At 44.3% G+C, this 18,862-nt stretch overlaps 2 protein-coding genes across 3 annotated transcripts in view; one reads left to right on the top strand and one right to left on the bottom strand.

Moving 5' to 3' along the window:
* Positions 1–18,862, top strand: part of CSTPP1 (centriolar satellite-associated tubulin polyglutamylase complex regulator 1) — a 213,061-nt gene that overhangs the window by 97,752 nt on the left and 96,447 nt on the right. For both annotated transcript variants that reach the window (XM_056133378.1, XM_056133386.1), the window contains exon 3: positions 13,426–13,556. In XM_056133378.1, coding sequence (XP_055989353.1) covers positions 13,426–13,556 — 131 coding nt within the window. The remainder of the gene's footprint in view (positions 1–13,425; positions 13,557–18,862) is intronic.
* LOC130041323 (U6 snRNA-associated Sm-like protein LSm2) lies at positions 1,163–1,415 on the bottom strand. Its single transcript, XM_056133401.1, is given in 3 exon segments — positions 1,163–1,338; positions 1,341–1,364; positions 1,367–1,415. Coding segments are annotated over 3 exon segments (249 nt in total).

Here is an 18,862-nt window from a genome sequence, read left to right as displayed (position 1 = left end):
GTCCCCCACACAATCCTTCCTCATCACAAGGGGAAACTTGACAGCGAGTGACCTGCAGACTTTAACTATGGATTGGAGTTCCCCTCATTTGGTCCCATTTGGATGGGACAAATCCACAGCAAGTGCACTGAACAGGACTCATCCTGACTTCTGTGATAATGTTGCCCAAAGACCTCAGCTGCATCCGATCACGAAGAAACATTAGACCAAGCCAGACTCAAGTGCGGTCTATGAAGTAGCCCAGACACTTGGAAAATGTCAGCGTCATGAAATGCTGAGTCTCAGCAACTGTTTGGGATTCAAGGACTGAAGAGGCCATGGAACGCAAAGGAACGCAGGGTGTCCTCTTGAATTCTCATTTCCTCCATTACGGGGGCAGCTGGAACTCTTAATAAGGTCTGTAGATTTGATCTGGGTCTTATATCAGTTTTCATATCCTGATTTTATCATTGTACCAAGGTTATGTAGGAGAATTTCTTTTTTCGGGGTTTTACACCTGGTGGTGCTCAGTGGTTACTCCTGGCTCTGTGCCTGGGTGGTGTTCTGGAGCACCTCGTGGGGTGTTAGGGATCGAACCCCAGTCTCCAGCATGGAAAGCATGTACTCAGCCATGGATCTGCCTCTCAGACCCTGACAGTTCCTTACTTTTAAGGACACACACATATCACATGTAAGGATGAAGGAGCTGATTAGGTTTGCAACCCACAAAGATAATTCTGAGAAACAGTAATTTTGTAAGGGGGACAAGGTCAAGGTGGCATTATCTCAGGGAAGACTAGGAGGAAATTCTTTGTGCTCTTTCCTATAGATTAGATTTATTTTTCTAATTTGCATCATAAATTCCTGATGCGGGAGACAGATTCCTCCGACCTCCCCAAATGAAAATCACCTCCTGCCCTGAGAGATCTAGGGAGAGTCTCCCCTCCCTAAGGAAAGGAGGAGAATGGCAGGTTCTGGGCCAGGACAGGCACTGCAGCGCCCCCCCCCCCCCCCAGTCTGTGGATCTATCCTCTCCTCAACAGAGCATAGATGTGCCCCAATATTCATTCCTTTTAAAATAAATAAATAAATAAAGGCTTCACTTCTGAAGCAAAACACAGCATCCCCACTGTGTCGGGAAGGGTCCTGGCTGGGACAGGATGGTCAAAGGTACCTCAGGACATCACTCCTTCTGCAACAGGACCTCCCTCCTTGCTGCATCTTGTAGCAATCGTGGGCCAGCCTCATCTGCTGGCAACTGAGCATACGGACCAACCAGCCCCGGATAAAGCAGCCCAGAACTGTGGGGGTATTTCTCAGGGTCTGTGACACTGATAGCAGGTAGTTTGATGTTGAGAACTGATCCACAGAATGGACAGTTCCACCACCACCACGACCTTGCCCACAGGGGACTTGAGAAAGGAATAGAAGAGCATGGTGCTCGGCGGGAGTGCTTGCCAGACCTGTAGGAACCAGCCGGGGGCCACCAGCCAGAGGAGGATCCGGAGCGTGAGCCCATGTTGCGGGCAAGGCGGGATTGCACAGCTGCTAAATTAGAAATTTTTTTAAACTTTACATTTCATGGGAAAAGCCCAGCGGTTTATGGAACAAAGTAATTGATTCAATGAAGCCTGAATGCGTCCAGAGAAGTCAGCAGTAGGCATATGATATATACGGCCATATGGCCCTTATGAGATCTGTAGGAACTTTGAGGTTTGATTTTGGAGGTAAGATTGCTATCTGTGAAAGAACTTTTTAGTTTAGCCAAAGACAATGAAAAATTGCTGAGAATGAGCATTTTTTCTGCCAATTGAAAGCTTGTTTTGGATTTCTGGTCATAATAGCTTGCAGTGTTTGGGGCTGGCCCACCCATCCATTCCAAACACAAATGGTAATGATACATAAAATTTTCTAAAGAGAAAAATGTAAAGGATATAGCCATGTGTAAAATCAACATAAATGTTCCTGTGTTCCAGAAACTAAACAAAACCACAAAGCAAATGGGACTGAAACCACAGGTCCCCTGGGCCCTGGGGCTCGGCGGCAGCCCAGGCAGCTCAGTGTTCATTTCTGCTGTGCCGTGGGGAATGGTGGTGTCACACACAGGGCAGAAGGCGGTGGGCACTGTCTTCACCGCCAGCCCTTTCACTGAGACTCCAGAAAAGTTATGTTGTTAGGTGGGAAATGACTTTCATAAAACTAATATTTGGTGGGGCCGGAGTGCTAATACAGCAGGTAGGGTGCTTGCCTTGCACACGGCTGACTCAGGTTCAATCCCTGGCATCCCATATGGTCCCCCAAGCACCGCCAAGAGTAACCCCTTAGTGCAGAGCCAGGAGTAACCCCTGTGCATCACTAGGTGTGACCCCCAAAAAAACAAAACTGTCACTGTCCTCCCTTTGTTCATCGATTTGCTCAAGCGGGCCCAGTAACGTCTCCATTTTTTTTTTTTTTTGAGACTTGCTGTTACTGTGTTTGGCATATTGAATACATCACAGGTAGCTTGCCAGGCTTTGCCATGTGCGCGAGATACTCTCGGTAGCTTGCCGGGCTCTCCGAGAGGGGCGGAGGAATCGAACCCGGCTCGGCCGGGCTGGCTGCGTGCAAGGCAAACGCCCTACCGCTGTGCTATCACTCCAGCCAAACAATCAAAAAACCCTAATATTTGGGAGGATGAAAAAGGTCACAGCCTTGTAGCCAGGAACCCGTGACCAGCACTACTCAGGCGATCATTCCCAAACTCTGGCATACTCTCAGTTACATTAAGCCCAAAGCCCCTGTCCTCCCCTGGTGAGACCCAGTTCTGCACTCGGCTCGAATGCCCAAGAAAATGAGAGCATGAGTCAGTAGTGATGGAGGAACCTCCCTGGTTTGAAAGTGAGTCTCCAGACTGAAGTGAGGAAAACGGATGCTAAGAAAATCCAGCCAATAAACTCAGCAACGGAGACATTAGTATACTCCAGAGAAAATAAAATGGTTTTAAATTGAGTTTGAGATAAAGATTAGGATCCCCAAGAGATGCCGTAATAGGAGTTGTTTGAAAAAGAGAACAAAGTTGGGGTAAAACAGGCAAATGAAATTAAAACCATTTATTCTTTAAAGGACTAAAGATTCTAGAAATAAAAAGAGTTCCTAGATGTTTTTGGTTTTGGACTATTCCTGGCAGTGTTTGGGTACTCCTCCTAGCTCAGTATTGGGGGAGGAGGAGGCATGGGGGCTTGGGGTGCTCCCTTGGATGCTCTGGGGACCAGGCGGTGCCTGGGATCACACCTGGACCTCCCGCGTACAGAGCACATGTTCCAGTTCTTTGCATCATCTCTGGTCCAAAGGCCACTCACTTTTAAATAGTAGAGGGAATTCATTCTTGGCCAAACATAATAGAGAATTCAAAATTTGGAAGATAATATTAAGGATAATACAAAGATCAAGGGAAAACAAATCATGAAAAGACAGGTAAAAATGAGAGAGAATATAATGTATATGTAATAAGAGATATCAAAGTAAAGAACAGAGAGAGTATTTTAAAAGATTCTAGCTTAGAATTTTCCAGAACTGGTCAAAACAAAATAAAACCCAAATACTCAGCCAATGTGATGTTCCCTGGTCCGGCAGTGCTGGAACCACCAGGGTAAACCTAGCAGTGCTGGGGGCCGGGGACATGGGCATATAGTACCAGGGATCAAACTTGGGGCCTAGCATATGCCTTTCCTAAAAGTTGTTATCTTAGGGACCAGAAAGGTAGTACAGTGGGTAAGGCACTTGCCTTGTATGTGACTGACCCCAGTTTGAATCCCTGAATCCACATATGATCTCCTGAGCACTGCCAAGAGTGATCCCTGAGCACAGAGGCAGGAGTAAACCAGTACTCCTCACCAACGTCTTCCCCCCCCCCCCAAAAAAAAGATATATATCTTAGGAAGAAAATAATTGAACCAAGAGGGGAGGAGCAAAATGAATGAAATAGTAGTGAACATAAAAATTGGAAATCAGATGCCATATTGGGAAACTTAATTATTGACATGCCTTTACATTTAAGAAACTTAATTATTGACATGCCTTTACATTTAAGAAAGCAGATGTAAAGGCAGGGGTGATAGTACAGCACATAGCATGCTTACCTTGTATGTGGTTGACCCAGGTTTGATCCCCAGCACTACATATGGTCCCCAAGCCTGCCAGGAGTGATCCCTGAGCACCCCTGGATCTGACCAAAATTTTTTTTAAAATAACCATAAAGGAAATAAAAGATATCCACATTAGAAAAGAAAAGGTAGAGCTATTTATTTGCAGGTGACATGACCCTATGTATAGAAAATCCCAAAGAGGACTGGAGACCAGGGGTTAAGGCACTTTGTTTACACAGTGCTCACCCCCGTTCCATCCCCAGCACCACAAGTTGTCCCCTGAGCACAGTCAGGAGTGAATCTTAAGCATTGGGTAAGGAATAAACCCTGAGAACAATCAAGTGTGGCAAAAAGAACAAAGACAACTGAAAAAAAGAAAATCCCAAAGTGTTCACAAAAGTTGCCATAGGCAATAAATCCAACAAAGATACAGGATACAGAATCAATGCACAAAATATTAATTGTAGTTTTACACCAGAGATCCAGAGATTTTAAAACCAAGCTCCCGGAAGCGCGTGGCCGCAAACTCTTATTGTCTAGTTCTGACTCTCAGAGAACCCAGCAGGCTACCAAGAGTCTCCTGCCCGCATTTATACCTGACTGGGAACACCTGTAAAGGTCATTAGGGGCTTCCCCAAAACCTCCATCCCTCTTGGAGAGCCTGGCAAGCTACCAAGAGTATCCCGCCCACACGGCAGAGCCTGGCAGGCTACCCGTGGCATACTCGATATGCCAAAAACAGTAACAGTGATGGTCCTCATTCCCCTGACCCTGAAAGAGCCCCCAGTATGCCATCGGGCTACACTAGCACATGACCGGGATGAATGGAGATGTTACTGGTGCCCACTCGAGCAAATCGATGAACAACAGAGTGATAGTGATAGTGATAGTTTTACACCAGCAATTATTCTAAATTGGAAATTACGAGAGCAATTCAATTTATAATAACATTCAACAAATAGGAAATGAAGGAAATGAAAATTGTGCACTTCAAAACACTGCTGAGGAACACTTTAAATTGCCTAAATAAAAGAAAATGTACCCATGTTCCCACACAGGAATACTTAGCATTGTGAGGGTATCAGTATCACCCAAAGCAATCTAAAGATTCAACGCATTCCCTATCAAAATACCAAGTCCTTTTCACTGAAATGGAAGAGCTGATCCATAAGTTCATATGGAATTACAAGAGACCCTGAATATCTATATCTGTATATGCATCATTTTACACGAGCCTGTATATGTTTTAGGAATCAATTTTAAACCTCTGCAAAGCATATATGTTAGACCACCGCAGTTCATTGCCCCCCCGCCCCCCCCCGCCGCCCCGGTTCCATTTGGTTTTGTTTGTTCCCTTGCTTTGTTTCTCTGTAACTCACATATGAATGAGATTATCCAATATTTCTTTTTCCTTCTGATTTATTTTACCGTGACCTCCCTCCTCCCCCCTCAAATCTCCCCCATGTTATCACAAAAGGCAAGATTTCATGGTTACTTAGAGCCGAGCAGTATTCCACTGTGTATATATACCACGTCTTCTCCGTTAACTCATCTGTCATTGAGTGCTTGGAATGTTCCCAGATTCTGGCAACTAAAACTAGCACTGTAATGAACATTTTTGAATTCATGTCCTTGTGTTTCTCAGATAGGTATACCTAGGAGTATAATTCCTGGATCATACAGAAGACCTATTTTTTATATTTTGGGACATCTCCGTCCTGTTTTCAGTAGCGGCTGGGCTGGTTGACATTCCCACGTGTGTCAGGTCCCTTTCTCCCAGTCCTTCCCTGGTGGACACTCATTGTTTCTGGGCTTTTGGTTGTCAGCCATTCTTATAAGTGTTAGGTGGTGTTCACTTGTCCTTTTGTTTATTTGTGCTTCTGTTTTCCCTGGCTGTTGGAGTTCAGGCCCAGGGTATGTCACTGATGCCAGCATCATGGGGTTCATTCTCTGTGTTTTCTTCAGTGTACTTTGTGTATACTGTGCATTTAACATGCAAGTCTAATTCATCTTGAGTTGACTTTTATGCATTGTGAGAGATGATGATCTGATTCCATCCTTTGGCATGTGACTATCCATGTTTTCCCAGCACTATTTATAAAGAGACTTTCCTTCCTCCACGTTATGCTCTTGGCTCTTTTATCATAAATTAACTACCCATCTATGTGAGAATTTAATTCAGGGCTCTCAGTTCTATTTAATTGATAGGTATGCTTCATTTGGTTCTAATATCTTACTATTTTGTATCACTATAGCTTCTAAGAATAGCTTGCAGTGGGGGAAGATATTGCCTGCATTCTTCTTGTGTCTCATTATTTTGGTTATGTGAGGTTTTTGTGGTTCCATATGAATTTCAAAAACATTTGTTCTGTTTCCTTGAAATATGTCAGTGGTAATTTAGTAGGGATTGCATTGAAATCTTTATAATGCTTTGGGAGGAATGGTCATTTTTACAATATTAATCCTTCTAATCCATGGGCATAGAGTATCTTTTTGGTTCTTATTTGTTTGGGGTTATTTTTATATGTTGGTTGGTTGTTTTGGGTCACTCCCAGTGGTGCTCAAGGGTTACTCCTGGCCCTGTGCTCCGGGATCACTCCTGATGGGGCTTGAGAGACCCTATGGCATTGAAACCATATTGACCACATGCAAGGCAAGTGCCCTACCCGCTGTGCTATCACCCTAGCATCCAATCTCCTTTTTGTTTTAAATCACTATTTCTTTTTCTTTCTTTTTCTTTCTTTCTTGAGTCACCATGAGAACAGTTACAAAGCTTTCCTGTTTGAGTCTCGGTCATACAATGATCAAACACCCCTACTTTCACCAGTAGTGCACATTTTCCACCACCAAAAGCCCCAGTATCCCCCCCATCCCACCCCTACCGCTGCCTGTGTGGCAGATAATTTCCACATTACTCTCTCTCTACTTTGATCACATTCAATATTTCATAAGTTACTATTTCTTTTAAAAGTAGCTTTGACAAACAAGTCTTTCACCTCCTTTGTTAAGCTTATTCCTAGGTACTTAACTGTTTTTTAGATGTGACTGTAAATGAGATTTTAAGGATTTCTCTTCCGCTTCATTGCTATAGAATTATAATAGATTCATGTTTATTGATTTCAGATAGCCTGCCACATTACTGTATAGGTTTATTTATTCTAATAGGGATTTTCTTTATACTAGTATCATCTGCAAATAGTGGTAGTTTTACTCTTTTTCCCAATTTTGATCCCTTTTAATCTCCTTGCCTAATTGCTATGGCTGAGATTTAAAGTCATTCTTCACTTTAAATCAGAAGGTAAGAAAATCTGATAAATCTTGTGTTGACTTCCCATTAGTGATTTTGTGTATGTGTGTGTTTTGGGGCCCCTTTATCTACTAGTAAAACATGAGACAAGGGGCTGGAGTGAAAGTACAGCAGGTAGGGCATTTGCCTTACACACGGTCAACCTGGGTTTGATTCCCAGCATCCCATCTGGTCCCCTGAGCACCGCCAGGAGTAATTCCTGATCACAGAGCCAGGAGTAACCCCTGTGCATCACCAGGTGTGACCCAAAAAGAAAAAAAAATCTCTTGTAATCACTTGTCATCCCATTGTTCATCTATTTGCTCAAGTGGGTGCCAGTAACGTCTCCATCCATCCCTGTCGCATGCTAGTGTAGCCCACGTGAGACAAGAGTGCCTGTATTGCAATACCTTCTCCCCATTAATAAAAGCATGGAAAAGGCTGTGCCAGACAATAACTAATCAAAACAAACAGCAAAGCCAGCATTGCAAATCACAATACTAGTGTCAGATCCGAGTCCTGAACTTTCAAAATGTTTACGGGTCCTCAGAAAGACATTATTAACTCAGAGGGCTGGAGTGTGTGCTGCATACCAGAGGCCCCCGGCAATCCTCAGCCCTGCATGGGTCCCCCTACCCTGGGCCTACCAGCAGCCCCAGGAACTACCCCAAGAACCCCCAGATAATGACCTCGAAACAAGAATTAAAGTATTTCCTGTGTGACTAGCTGAATGATATAAATCCTGGTGCTTTCTACCTGATATTACTTATCTGTCTTTCCTTGTCTTTCTGAATCAACTATAAGACATTAATGGCATAGTAACTGCTGCATATTAGGGCAGGAAAGAGACAGACGAGTGCAACCTTATCGCAGCCTAGCAGGGGAAATGAGTTCTGTAACTGAAACAAGGCAGCCAGCAAGTGCCACTGGGGAGATAAGTGAGATAAGACCGGAATTGCGTGGGGTGGCTTGACTCAGGGAAAGACTGCCTGTAACACAGGGCGTGTTGGATGGTCCTGGGAGAACGCTGGAAAGGAGAGAGAAGGGAGTGTAGATTTAATATGGATGCATATTAAAAAGAAACAGTGAATGTTAAATAATAGCACATTTTCTGCCTTTTCTTTATAACCACCTTATCAAAAAGACTCTTCACCTGTCGGGGCCAGGGACGGTTCAGAGGGCTGGAGAGTTAGTCTGCATGCACAGGACCCCTGCTTTGATTCCTCTGCACTTCAAGGCTTCCGGAACACCTTTGGTATAGCCCTCAGACTGCTTGGGGATCCCCTCCTACACACACACACACAAACACACACACACACACAAATTTTTCACTGTCGCATTAAGATCAGATAGGTCCGGAGAGATAGTATAGGAGTAAGGTGCTTGCCTTGTATGCAGCCGAACCCAGTTCAGTTCCTGATATCACATGGGTCTCTGGCCACAGCCAGAGCAACTAAAGAGCACCACCAGGCCCAAAACCTTCTCCCTCTAAAAAGAATAAGATCATCAACTAGCTCGTCTTTGATTTCTTTCCCTTTTATTATCATTATTTTTTCAATTGCAATAACATTGATTTATAAGACTTATGTGCTTTAGGAGTATAAATTCACTACTCTTGGAGCCAGAGAGATAGTACAATGGGATAGTACAGTGCCTTGCATGCAGCTGACCCAGGTTTGATCACTGGTATCCTATACGGTACCCCAAGCCCACCAGAAGTGATTCCTGAGTGCAGAGCCAGGAGTAACCCCTGAGCACTGCCAGGTATGACTCAAAAAACAAAATACCACTACTAGTAAGTAATTTCACCACTCTTCTTGTGTCACCACACCACATCTACCCCCCAGAGCGCCAGTATCCCCCCACCCCTGTCACTGAGCCCCTCCCACCCACTCAGAGAATTTTTCAGGTAAGGAAATGTGATCTCCGTACTAACCAGCTGCCAAGCTAATCAGACATTTCTCATTTCTATTAAATATGAAGGGCTGGAGCGATAGCACAGCGGTAGGGCGTTTGCCTTGCACGCAGCCAACATGACTGACCCGAGTTCGATTCCTCTGCCCCTCTTGGAGAGCCCAGCAAGCTACCGAGAGTATCTCGCCCTCACGGCAGAGCCTGGCAAGCTCCCCGTGACGTATTCGATATGCCAAACACAGTAACAACAAAGTCTCCAATGGAGACATTACTGGGCCCGCTCGAGCAAATCGATGATCAACGGGAGGGCCTTTACCTTTACCTTACCTTATTAAATATGAATTTTTAATATGGATTATCTCAAGACAATATAAAAATACAATTATGAAGGTTTTTTTATTCATATTCGTCACTTTTCTCATTCACCCTGCCTTTCAGTTTGTTCTGTAAACAATTTTTTAAGATGATTTGGATGGGGGCCAGGCAGCCTGCAGCCCTGCCAGGGAGCAGGGGCACAGGGTCCTTCTACTCAGTGGTACAGATTGGGTGCAGGATTAGGGCCTCACTTGTGCTAGGCGTGTGCTCTGCCACTTCAGCTTCTCTCCAGCTCTTTAAAAGAAGAAGAAATTATTCTTTAAACAAGCTCTGTGATGAGATATAACAACTTTCACACTAAAAAACGTGATCTTGGGGACTGGAGTGATAGTACAGCAGGTAGGGTGTTTGCCTTGCACGTGGCCGACCCGGGTTCAATTCCCAGCATCCCATATGTTTCCCTGAGCACCACCAGGAGTAATTCCTAAGTGCAAAGCCAGGAGTAAGTCCTGTGCATTGCCGGGTGTGGCCCAAAAAGCCAAATAAATAAATAAATTGATCTTTATATTGATTTGAAAATTGGAGCTTTGTTATCCAATCAATTCCAACTCTGAATTATATCAACAACGATAGTTTTTGTCTACATAAAAATAAGTTTTAAAAAAATTCTTCTGTGATTTCTCTTTGTTTGTTGTTGTTGCTGTTCTTTTGGACAACACCCTTCTGGGTTCCTAGGCTACTCCTGGCTCAGGGTTCAGGGGACCATGCAGAGCTGGGGGTTGAACCCAGGGCTTCATACATACAAGGCAAGTCCTGTACCAACGGGTAACCTCCATGACCCCTTCTGTAAAATTCTTACTGATCTCTGCAGTGAGGCTCAACCAGATTCTTCAGTGCATAAATTATTTCGCACATTTTAAAATGGTATATACTAAGGGTAAAATTTCACAGGGACCATTCTTTCATATCCTGGATTATGACCTGGACACCAGTTTTTTTCTCTTAGGTGGCATAAAGCTCACTTTGGGACTGATTCTCTGCCGAGTAGCTTCATAAATTTAGGCTAGAATATTACTATTCTAGACTTTGTTTCTGGAAATGCAGTCTACCTGTTTACCTGTTGAAGTTCTTTTTTTTTTTCTGCTTTTTTGGTCACACACGGCAATGCACAGGGGTTACTCCTGGCTCTGCACTCAGGAATCACTCCTGGCAGTGCTCAGAGGACCATATGGGATGCTGGGAATTAAACCAGGGTCCGCCGTGTGCAAGGCAAATGCCCTACCCTCTGTGCTCTCACTCCAGACCCTCTGTTGAAGTTCTTTTGCTTTGTATTTTAATCTCACTTTACTCAAGACAGCAAACACTGCCACAAACTGCATGATTAGCTTAGCACAATTTTTTTTCTCTTATTGAATCACCATGAGATACAGTTACAAAAACTTTCATGTTTGAGTTTCACTCATACAGTGATCAAACACCCATCCCTCCACCAGTGCACATTCTCCACCACCAATGTCCCCCTATACACCCCCTTTTCCAACCCTCCCCCTGCCTCCATGGCAGACAATTTCCCACATACTCTCTCTCTACTTTTGGACATTATGGGCTGCAATACAGATACTGAGAGGTTATCACCTTTTGGTCCTTTATCTTTCAGTACACATCTCCCATCCCGAATGATTCCTCCAACCATCATTGACTTAGTGATCCCTTCTCTATCCCAGCTGCCTTCTCCTTCAGCTTAGCACTTTCTTTGCTTAAAAAACATAATAATCCCTTTCCAAACATGATCCTTTGTCAGATAATGTCCCTATATTTTCGGATATTGTCTTAAAAATAGCACATCTCTGTCTGCTTCCTTTCCCTTTGTTGTCGCAGGCTCAGACACACTTGGTTGTCATGCTTCCCACAAACGTCATTCAGGTGCACTGTACTGGCCCCCAGGAACCTCGAATGGTCGGGTCACCAGGATCAGAGTCTTGTAAGGAGGTGCTGAGATCGAATCCACAGCCGCGTGTCTCCTGGGCAGGTTCCAGGCCCCCAAGCCACACACCCAGCCCCCAGATGTAGCAGGTCTCAATGTCTGTTTTCCACAAGGAAAGGAAAAGCTGTTATTTGTTTTTCCATACATTGTTCATATTAACAGGAAGAGGCTAGTTTGATCGTAAGTGATAATGTGACTCTATGTAAAGAAAACTTAGGCTGTGCCTCAAGGTCGGTGAGGGGAAAGGGAAGGGGAATAGTTGGCTTCTGAAATGGCTTCCTGTTCACATCAGAGATGCTGGTTTCCCCCCCTTTTAAATAATCAACAAATGAAAACTGGCCTTGGAAATTCCCCCCTCCCATCTCTCTCTCTTGCTCTCGCTCTCTCTGTATTTCTGTCTCTGTCTCTGTCTCTCTCTTGCTCTCTCTCACTGCTTGCCATTTTCAGTTTAATGTCTGCTTCGCCACAGAGATTAGCACATTTTCCACTCGTGATTGATTTACTTATCAGGGACCTCAGGAGTTTTCTGAAACATGAGGTCTGCCTTTGGTGATGATGATTACTGGATTATTGCCTATTTTGGGGTGGGATTTTCCATTTTTAGATTACACCAGCCTCTCAAGCCTTTCTTTCTCTGGCAGAGGGATCTTTCCTCTCCCCCAGCCTCGCTTCAACAGTGACTCACTTGGGCCCTGGGGCTTTGCTTCACACTCTCATTCAGGGGCCACTTTCTACCCTTGCTCTTGTTATTTGCCTTGTGTGTTCTGCTTGGAAGCTTTTCTGTCCTTTGGCACATAGAGTTTGCCTCTGAGTTATTGTCAAGAGAGAGATATACAATACCACCCCCAGACTGGAACAATTGTGTTTATATCCCGATCAGCCGTTCCTATGACAGCAGTAGAGGTCAGGGAGAATACAGATGGAATATCTTTAAGGACTGGAGAGACACACCGGCTGCATGTGGCTGACACCTGTCCAATCCCCAAACCTCCTGGTCCTTCAGCACTGCTGGGTGCAGCCCAGGAAACCCCAGGATCTGTCTGGGTGGCCCGGATAATCCCCAGGGCACACCCCACAAATCAAAGCATTAAACCACTGGTTCAGTTGGCTGAGAATCACTGGGAAGGGCCCTAGGTCCCCTGAGGACCACTCCCTACACACACACACACACACACACACACACACACACACACACACACGCACATTCAGAATATTTTTAAGGAAACCTAACTCCAAATGGTGTTGAGGGGAAAGACTTCTCCCAGGAAATATGAGTGTCATTAGCACAGCGGGTAGAGCGTTCGCCTTACAAGCGGCCAACATGGCCGACCCGAGTTCGATTCCTCTGCCCCTCTCGGAGAGCCTGGCAAGCTACCGAGAGTATTCGATATGCCAGACACAGTAACAACAAAGTCTCCAATGGAGACGTTACTGGGCCCGCTCGAGCAAATCGACGATCAACGGGAGGGCCTTTACCTTTACCTTTATCATGCAGATACAGATGAAAGTTTTCTGAGGCAAACAGTTGTTAAAGAGACTCCTCGGAGGGGGATTTGGTCTCATTTGTAGCTCAGAGTCTTCTTCAGAGCTACTCAAGTCCTGAGGTGCCAGAATGGTCCCCCTGTGGCCATACTCTCGGGCCTCAGGGTTGTGCCCAGTGATGCCCAGGGGGTTTTGTGGTGCTGGGGAGTGAACTGGGGTCAGACGCAGACCAGGAAGGTGCCCTAACCCCAGGGCTTTCTTGGCAGCCCTGATCTTGACATTCTGATATCAGCCTTCCGGAGCAATCCATTAATGCTGACCTGTTTTTTTTTTCTCTGCAGTTTTAACAGTGTATGCCAAGGAACTCACATCCTCTTTAGAGAATTCAGCTTCGTCCAGGCCACCCCACACAACAGGGCTTCCTTCTTACGGGCCTTCTGGAGGTGCTTCCGAACAGTGGGCAAAAATGGTGGTAAGTCTCTCCAGAGTCTGTTCTTGCCTTCCTTTCTTCCTTCCAGACAGCCCTCTTTGTTGTTGTTGTTGTTCCTGCTTGAAAGAATGCTTTTAAATAGTCTAGGAACAACTTAACTTGGGGGACAGTAGCTTATCAGAGGAAGCAGAGAATCGTGATCATTTTGTGATGGAGTTTCTTTAATATCACATCCTCAGAGTTCATTCTGTTGTGACTGATAGAACATTCTTCCTTTTTAAGGATGAATGGTATTCCAGTGTACGTGTAGGCATTTTGCTTCTCTGTGCATCTACTTATGAACACTTGAGTTGCTTTTACTGCTTTGGCTAATGTGAATAACGCTACGTTAAGTTTTTTGAAAAGTAGGAATTTCCTCGGACACAGCTGAACAGTTTCACTAAGCAGCAGGAAATGCCGATCAAATTCTAGAAATACAGGTTTGGGGAAGTAGAATAAAATTTATTAATTAAGGACCAGAGTGATAGTACAGCAGGAATGTTACTTACCTTGCATGCAACTCACCCGGTTCAAACCCCAGCATCCACACAGTCCCCTGAGCTCACCAGGAGTAATCCCCGAATACAGAACTGAGAGTCATCCTTGAGAGTACCACTGGGTATGGCCAAAAACCAAAAAAATTAAATAAATAAAAACTTTAGTAATGGGGAACCAGGAATGCATCTCAGTGGTAGAGCACATGTTTCTCACATCTGAGGCCACAGCTGCACCCTCACCCTAACACACACACACACACACACACACACACACACACACACACACGTACATTATAATAATGAAAACACCTGCTAAAATCTTACTTTAGTGAGATTTTCATAACACCTTAAAATTCTTCATAGAAGGACCTGGCAAATGCAACTCTTTTTTGTATTTTTGTACTATTTCATATTTTCTAAGAAATGTCTTTCTTGAGACTTAATCTTGGTAAGGTGGAGGATAACATTGGTTTGTCCTTTCTCCCTGCCTGCAGGGGGCTTAGGTTTATGGGGTTATACTCTAACACCAGTTACAGTGCTCATGAGACACTCCCATTCCTTTGTTTATTAGAATATAGCTCTAAACAGTTTTAGGCTTAACATTGGTTTGTCCTTCCTCCCTGGCTGCAGGGAGTTTAGGTTTACTGAATAATACTCTCACAATGCTCTCAGGCACTCCCACTCCTCTGTGTTTTTCTGTAACCTCTTTATTTGTGTTCTGCTTCCCCAAATAATCAATCACCTATATCCTCTAATAAGACTCTGTTAACTTGTAAGGTCAGATCCTTGTAAGCACACTGGACTTGTATTTGTAAGTGAAATTTTGCCTTTCTCTTCTCCTTATGTCCTTTGTGTAGTTACTTCAGAGCTAGGTCCTTTTTGTATAGACACAGGAAGACAGTTAATATATAGACACAGGAAGACAGTTAATGCTATGCTTTTGTAACTTGGGAGTGAATTGACTCTGAATAATATTCACTCCTGGGCATCTTCTTTCTCAAATTAAGCCTCAGTTGTCCTTAGTTCCTAGCACCCCAAAAGCAGAGTTCAGACAAGGGACTGGATGGACCCAGGGCAAGCTGTGACCTACCCTGGCATCTAAATGGGTCAGGCCAAAGTGCCATAATACTTAACTATAAGTTAAGAGCATGATTATGGACAAATTCTGTCATTATCCAAAGAGTAACAACTAGATTAGGACCCTGCTAGTGGTAGGAAAGACTAATCTGGCCTGAGCATTGTAGTCTGAGATCTATAGCGAGATGTCCCCAGGAGAACAATCCTATAAGCTTAATGTATCTCCTACTGTGTCCATGCAAAATGACTAATATTGTTAAGGAGTAGAATTAAGATGAATGTTTATGTGGTTGCTAGACTAAGGGAAGGAGAAACGCACCCATAGATGGCATTTCGCCCTGAGGCAGGTGTTCCTGATGAATAAAAATCTGTCCTAGAAGAAGCTTCCCCTGAGGGAAGGACTCTACATCTGTTGATTGTATGACCACACCTATGTGTAATTGTTACCCCAACCCCCTCATGATTTGGGATATAACTAAGGCTGTAAGGGTGGCAGAGGAGTAGGAGGCAAGAGAGAGCAGGCAAGGGGACTAAAGTAGAATGTAGGAGCAGGATCCGGAGAGGAGGGATGAAGAAGAATTGGGGGAAGGAGGAAGAGGAATGGAGACGATATTGGAACAAACTGCAATTGATACCAACCAACCTGGCCCTTGTTCCCTCCATCATCTGCCCATTACTATCGGCCATCCTGGGTTTCGGCACCTGAAGCCTCTTGAGACCACGGAACACAGTTGGCGAGAGAGCGAGCCACGGGTCATCGTGATTATTTTTTTGAATACACAGTAAGGTGGAGCTAGGGAAAGATAAAACATTGGGAACATCCTTTTCTTTGGGGGGGAGGGGTCACACCTGGCAGTGCTCAGGGGTTACCCCTGGCTCTGCATGCAGGAATTACTCATGGTGGTGCTCAAGGGACTATATAGGATGCTAGATCGGCCACATGCAAGGCAAATACCCTACCTGCTATACTATTGCTCTGGCCCCGCATCTTTTTTTTTTTTAATGGCATTACATTCTTACATTCATAATATTAAAATAAGTTAAATTGCTCCCAAATTTTCAGATTTAAAATCTCTATGTAACACTGGTGAAGGGATGGGTGATGAAATACTGTATGACTAAAATTCAATCATGAACAGCTTTGTTAAGGGTCTATCTTACAGTGATTCAATAAAAATAAAAGTTAAAAAAGTAAAATAAAAATAAAATAAAATATCTACATAAAACTCTGTGTCCAGAGGCCAGAGAGATTCTTCCATGGGCTGGATTATCTACTTAGCATGCAGAAGGCCTTCATAGATACCTGAATTTACTCTCCACACCTTAATACAGATCTGAGCACCCCTGAGTAAGGCCCCCAAACCTAACCCAAAACAAAACCCTTTTTCAACATGTTTTCAAGAGTCTATTCTACCTGCCGTCATATTACAGATTTTCCAAAGAAGTATCAAATACCGTTATTTTTTATTTTTATTGAATCACTGTGAGATATAGTTAACAAAACTTTCATGTTTGAGTTTCAGTCATACAATGATTGAACATCCGTCCCTCCACAAGTGCACATTCTCCACCACCAATGTCCTCAGTATTACCTTTCCAACCTTCCCCCTGTCTATGACAGACAATTTCCCCCATACTCTCTCTCTACTTTTGGGCATTATGATTTGCAATGCAGATACTGAGAGGTTATCATGTTTGGTCCATTATCTACTTTCAGCACACATCTCCCATCCTGACTGGTTCCTCAACCCATCATTTTCTTAGTGATCCCCTCTCTATTCCAGCTGCCTTCTCCCCGAGATAGGCTTCCAACTATGGAGCAGTATTCCTAGCTCTTGTGTCTACTGTTCTTGGGTGTCAGTCTCATATTATGTTAGTATCAAATACCTTAAAAGACAGCTTATATACCTAAACTGTATCCTGATTCATTTGCCAAATATCTCTGGTGGAGTTAGCATGTATCTGGTGCTGACCTGTAGAAAGTGAACCAGTATACTCCCATCTTTCTTGGAATTTGCAAGATCCCCAACCCTGCTGTAGTTCTCCCACTGCTACTTTATATTTAGCAATGGAACCCTTTTCGAAATCCGAGGAACCATTCAGGTCGATATTATTATTAATAATGAAGTTCTGTGGCTTGCGCAAGGATTGCACCACGACACAGTCAGAAACAGAATCCAGACAAATCTACCTGCCAACATGGGCTATTTCCGGGGGCCTCCTCCTCCAGGCCTTTCTGTGGCATGCCACCACAGAGACCCCTCGGTCATGCTCGGTCAAGGCAGGTCTCATGTACACTAATCCAGTGATATCAGCCCCTCCATGGTATTTCTGCCCCTCCACAGAGGGCAGAAATTAATATGGACTCCATTCTAAATGAGCTCGCTTTAAAAAAAAAAAAAACGCTTACGTTGATCTTTATTATTATTAACCCAGGAGCTATTAATATAGAGGACAAATATGCACAGTCTCCTCAGAAGCTGCCTTTCCCAATGCCCTAATCTGTCAACAAATACTTATTGGCGCAATAGATAGGGCGCTTGCCTTGCACGCAATCCCCAACATCCTTTATGGTCCACTGAGCTCTGCCAGGAGTGATCCTTGAGCACAGAGCCAAAAACCAAAGTGCACTGAGCGCTCACTCTATGGAAGAATGATGCCTAGGGCTGGACTCGGTTTCTGGAAATCAGCACACGGCGACGCCTGTGGAAATGTCTTCAGGCCACCTTCGTTCTTTTCCCTGATTCAGAAGTGGGGCCTCTTCAAGAATTGATTTACTATCACCAGGGATTCAGAGCGCATTTGGTCTCTAAGCAGAGGTGGGTTGCTTTATCTCTTTTATAGCAGCTGCCAGTAATTCATCCAGCTGCTGAGAGAAAGCAGCTCCAAATTCTCCCTCTTTCTCCGCTGCCATAAACAAGGCCTAGTTTTTATGCTGGCGACTTATTGCCGTGCATCTTAATAAGACAGCCTCTGACTGCCGAAAGCCCAGACTCAACATTTTTTGTCTAGGTAATCCCTGACTTTCTGGTTCAACCGTTTTGATATCATCTCCTTTTCTCCCAGGAAACTGGAGCACGTCTTTCAGTCCCAGAATGTGTTAATCCCCAATTTTATTCCAGGATGAGCAAAACCACGAAGAGGAAAGTTCCGAAGGGAAGTATTTCGTAGGCCCTCCCCCTTTTGTTTTTCACTGAGAATGCCAAGTACCCGATTCCCCTCGGTGGAGCTACTGCTATATTGGCCTGCTGTCACCCTCATGAGAACATCATGTACATTTTTTGACATTGCCAAGAGGAAATTCTTCTGAAAGGCAGTCAAAGGAGAGCAGAGTTCCAGAATAACATCTCAAAATGAAACCGTGTATGGAAAACTAAAGACCTGATCCCTTCTATCGACAAGCACTTTATCACAGTTTTGAGAAAGGGACAGGAATACAGCATCATTTCTGTATGACTGAAGACTGAACGGTACCCATTTTCCTATGCCTCAGTGACATATACCCTCATGGAGACTCTAGGGTACTTCTTGCTATCTCCGTAGTTCTGGAAACTAAAAAGATCTATTCACACATAGTACGTTGTAGAAATTCAATTTCTTGGTGTCTTGGAAAGTAGCCAGGATCAGTACCTGACTTGCAGGTGTGTGACTGTGAGTTCAAGCCAAGCACCACCCTTGTCCCTAAGCATGATCCCCAGCACCACAAGAGTTCCATCGTTGTTACACCCCAGCCAA

Source organism: Sorex fumeus, unplaced genomic scaffold (assembly GCF_029834395.1).
Source record: "Sorex fumeus unplaced genomic scaffold, SorFum_2.1 ptg000007l, whole genome shotgun sequence".
NCBI lineage: Eukaryota > Metazoa > Chordata > Mammalia > Eulipotyphla > Soricidae > Sorex > Sorex fumeus.
Note: the sequence above shows the minus strand (reverse complement) of the source record. Positions and strands in the feature narration are given on the sequence as shown.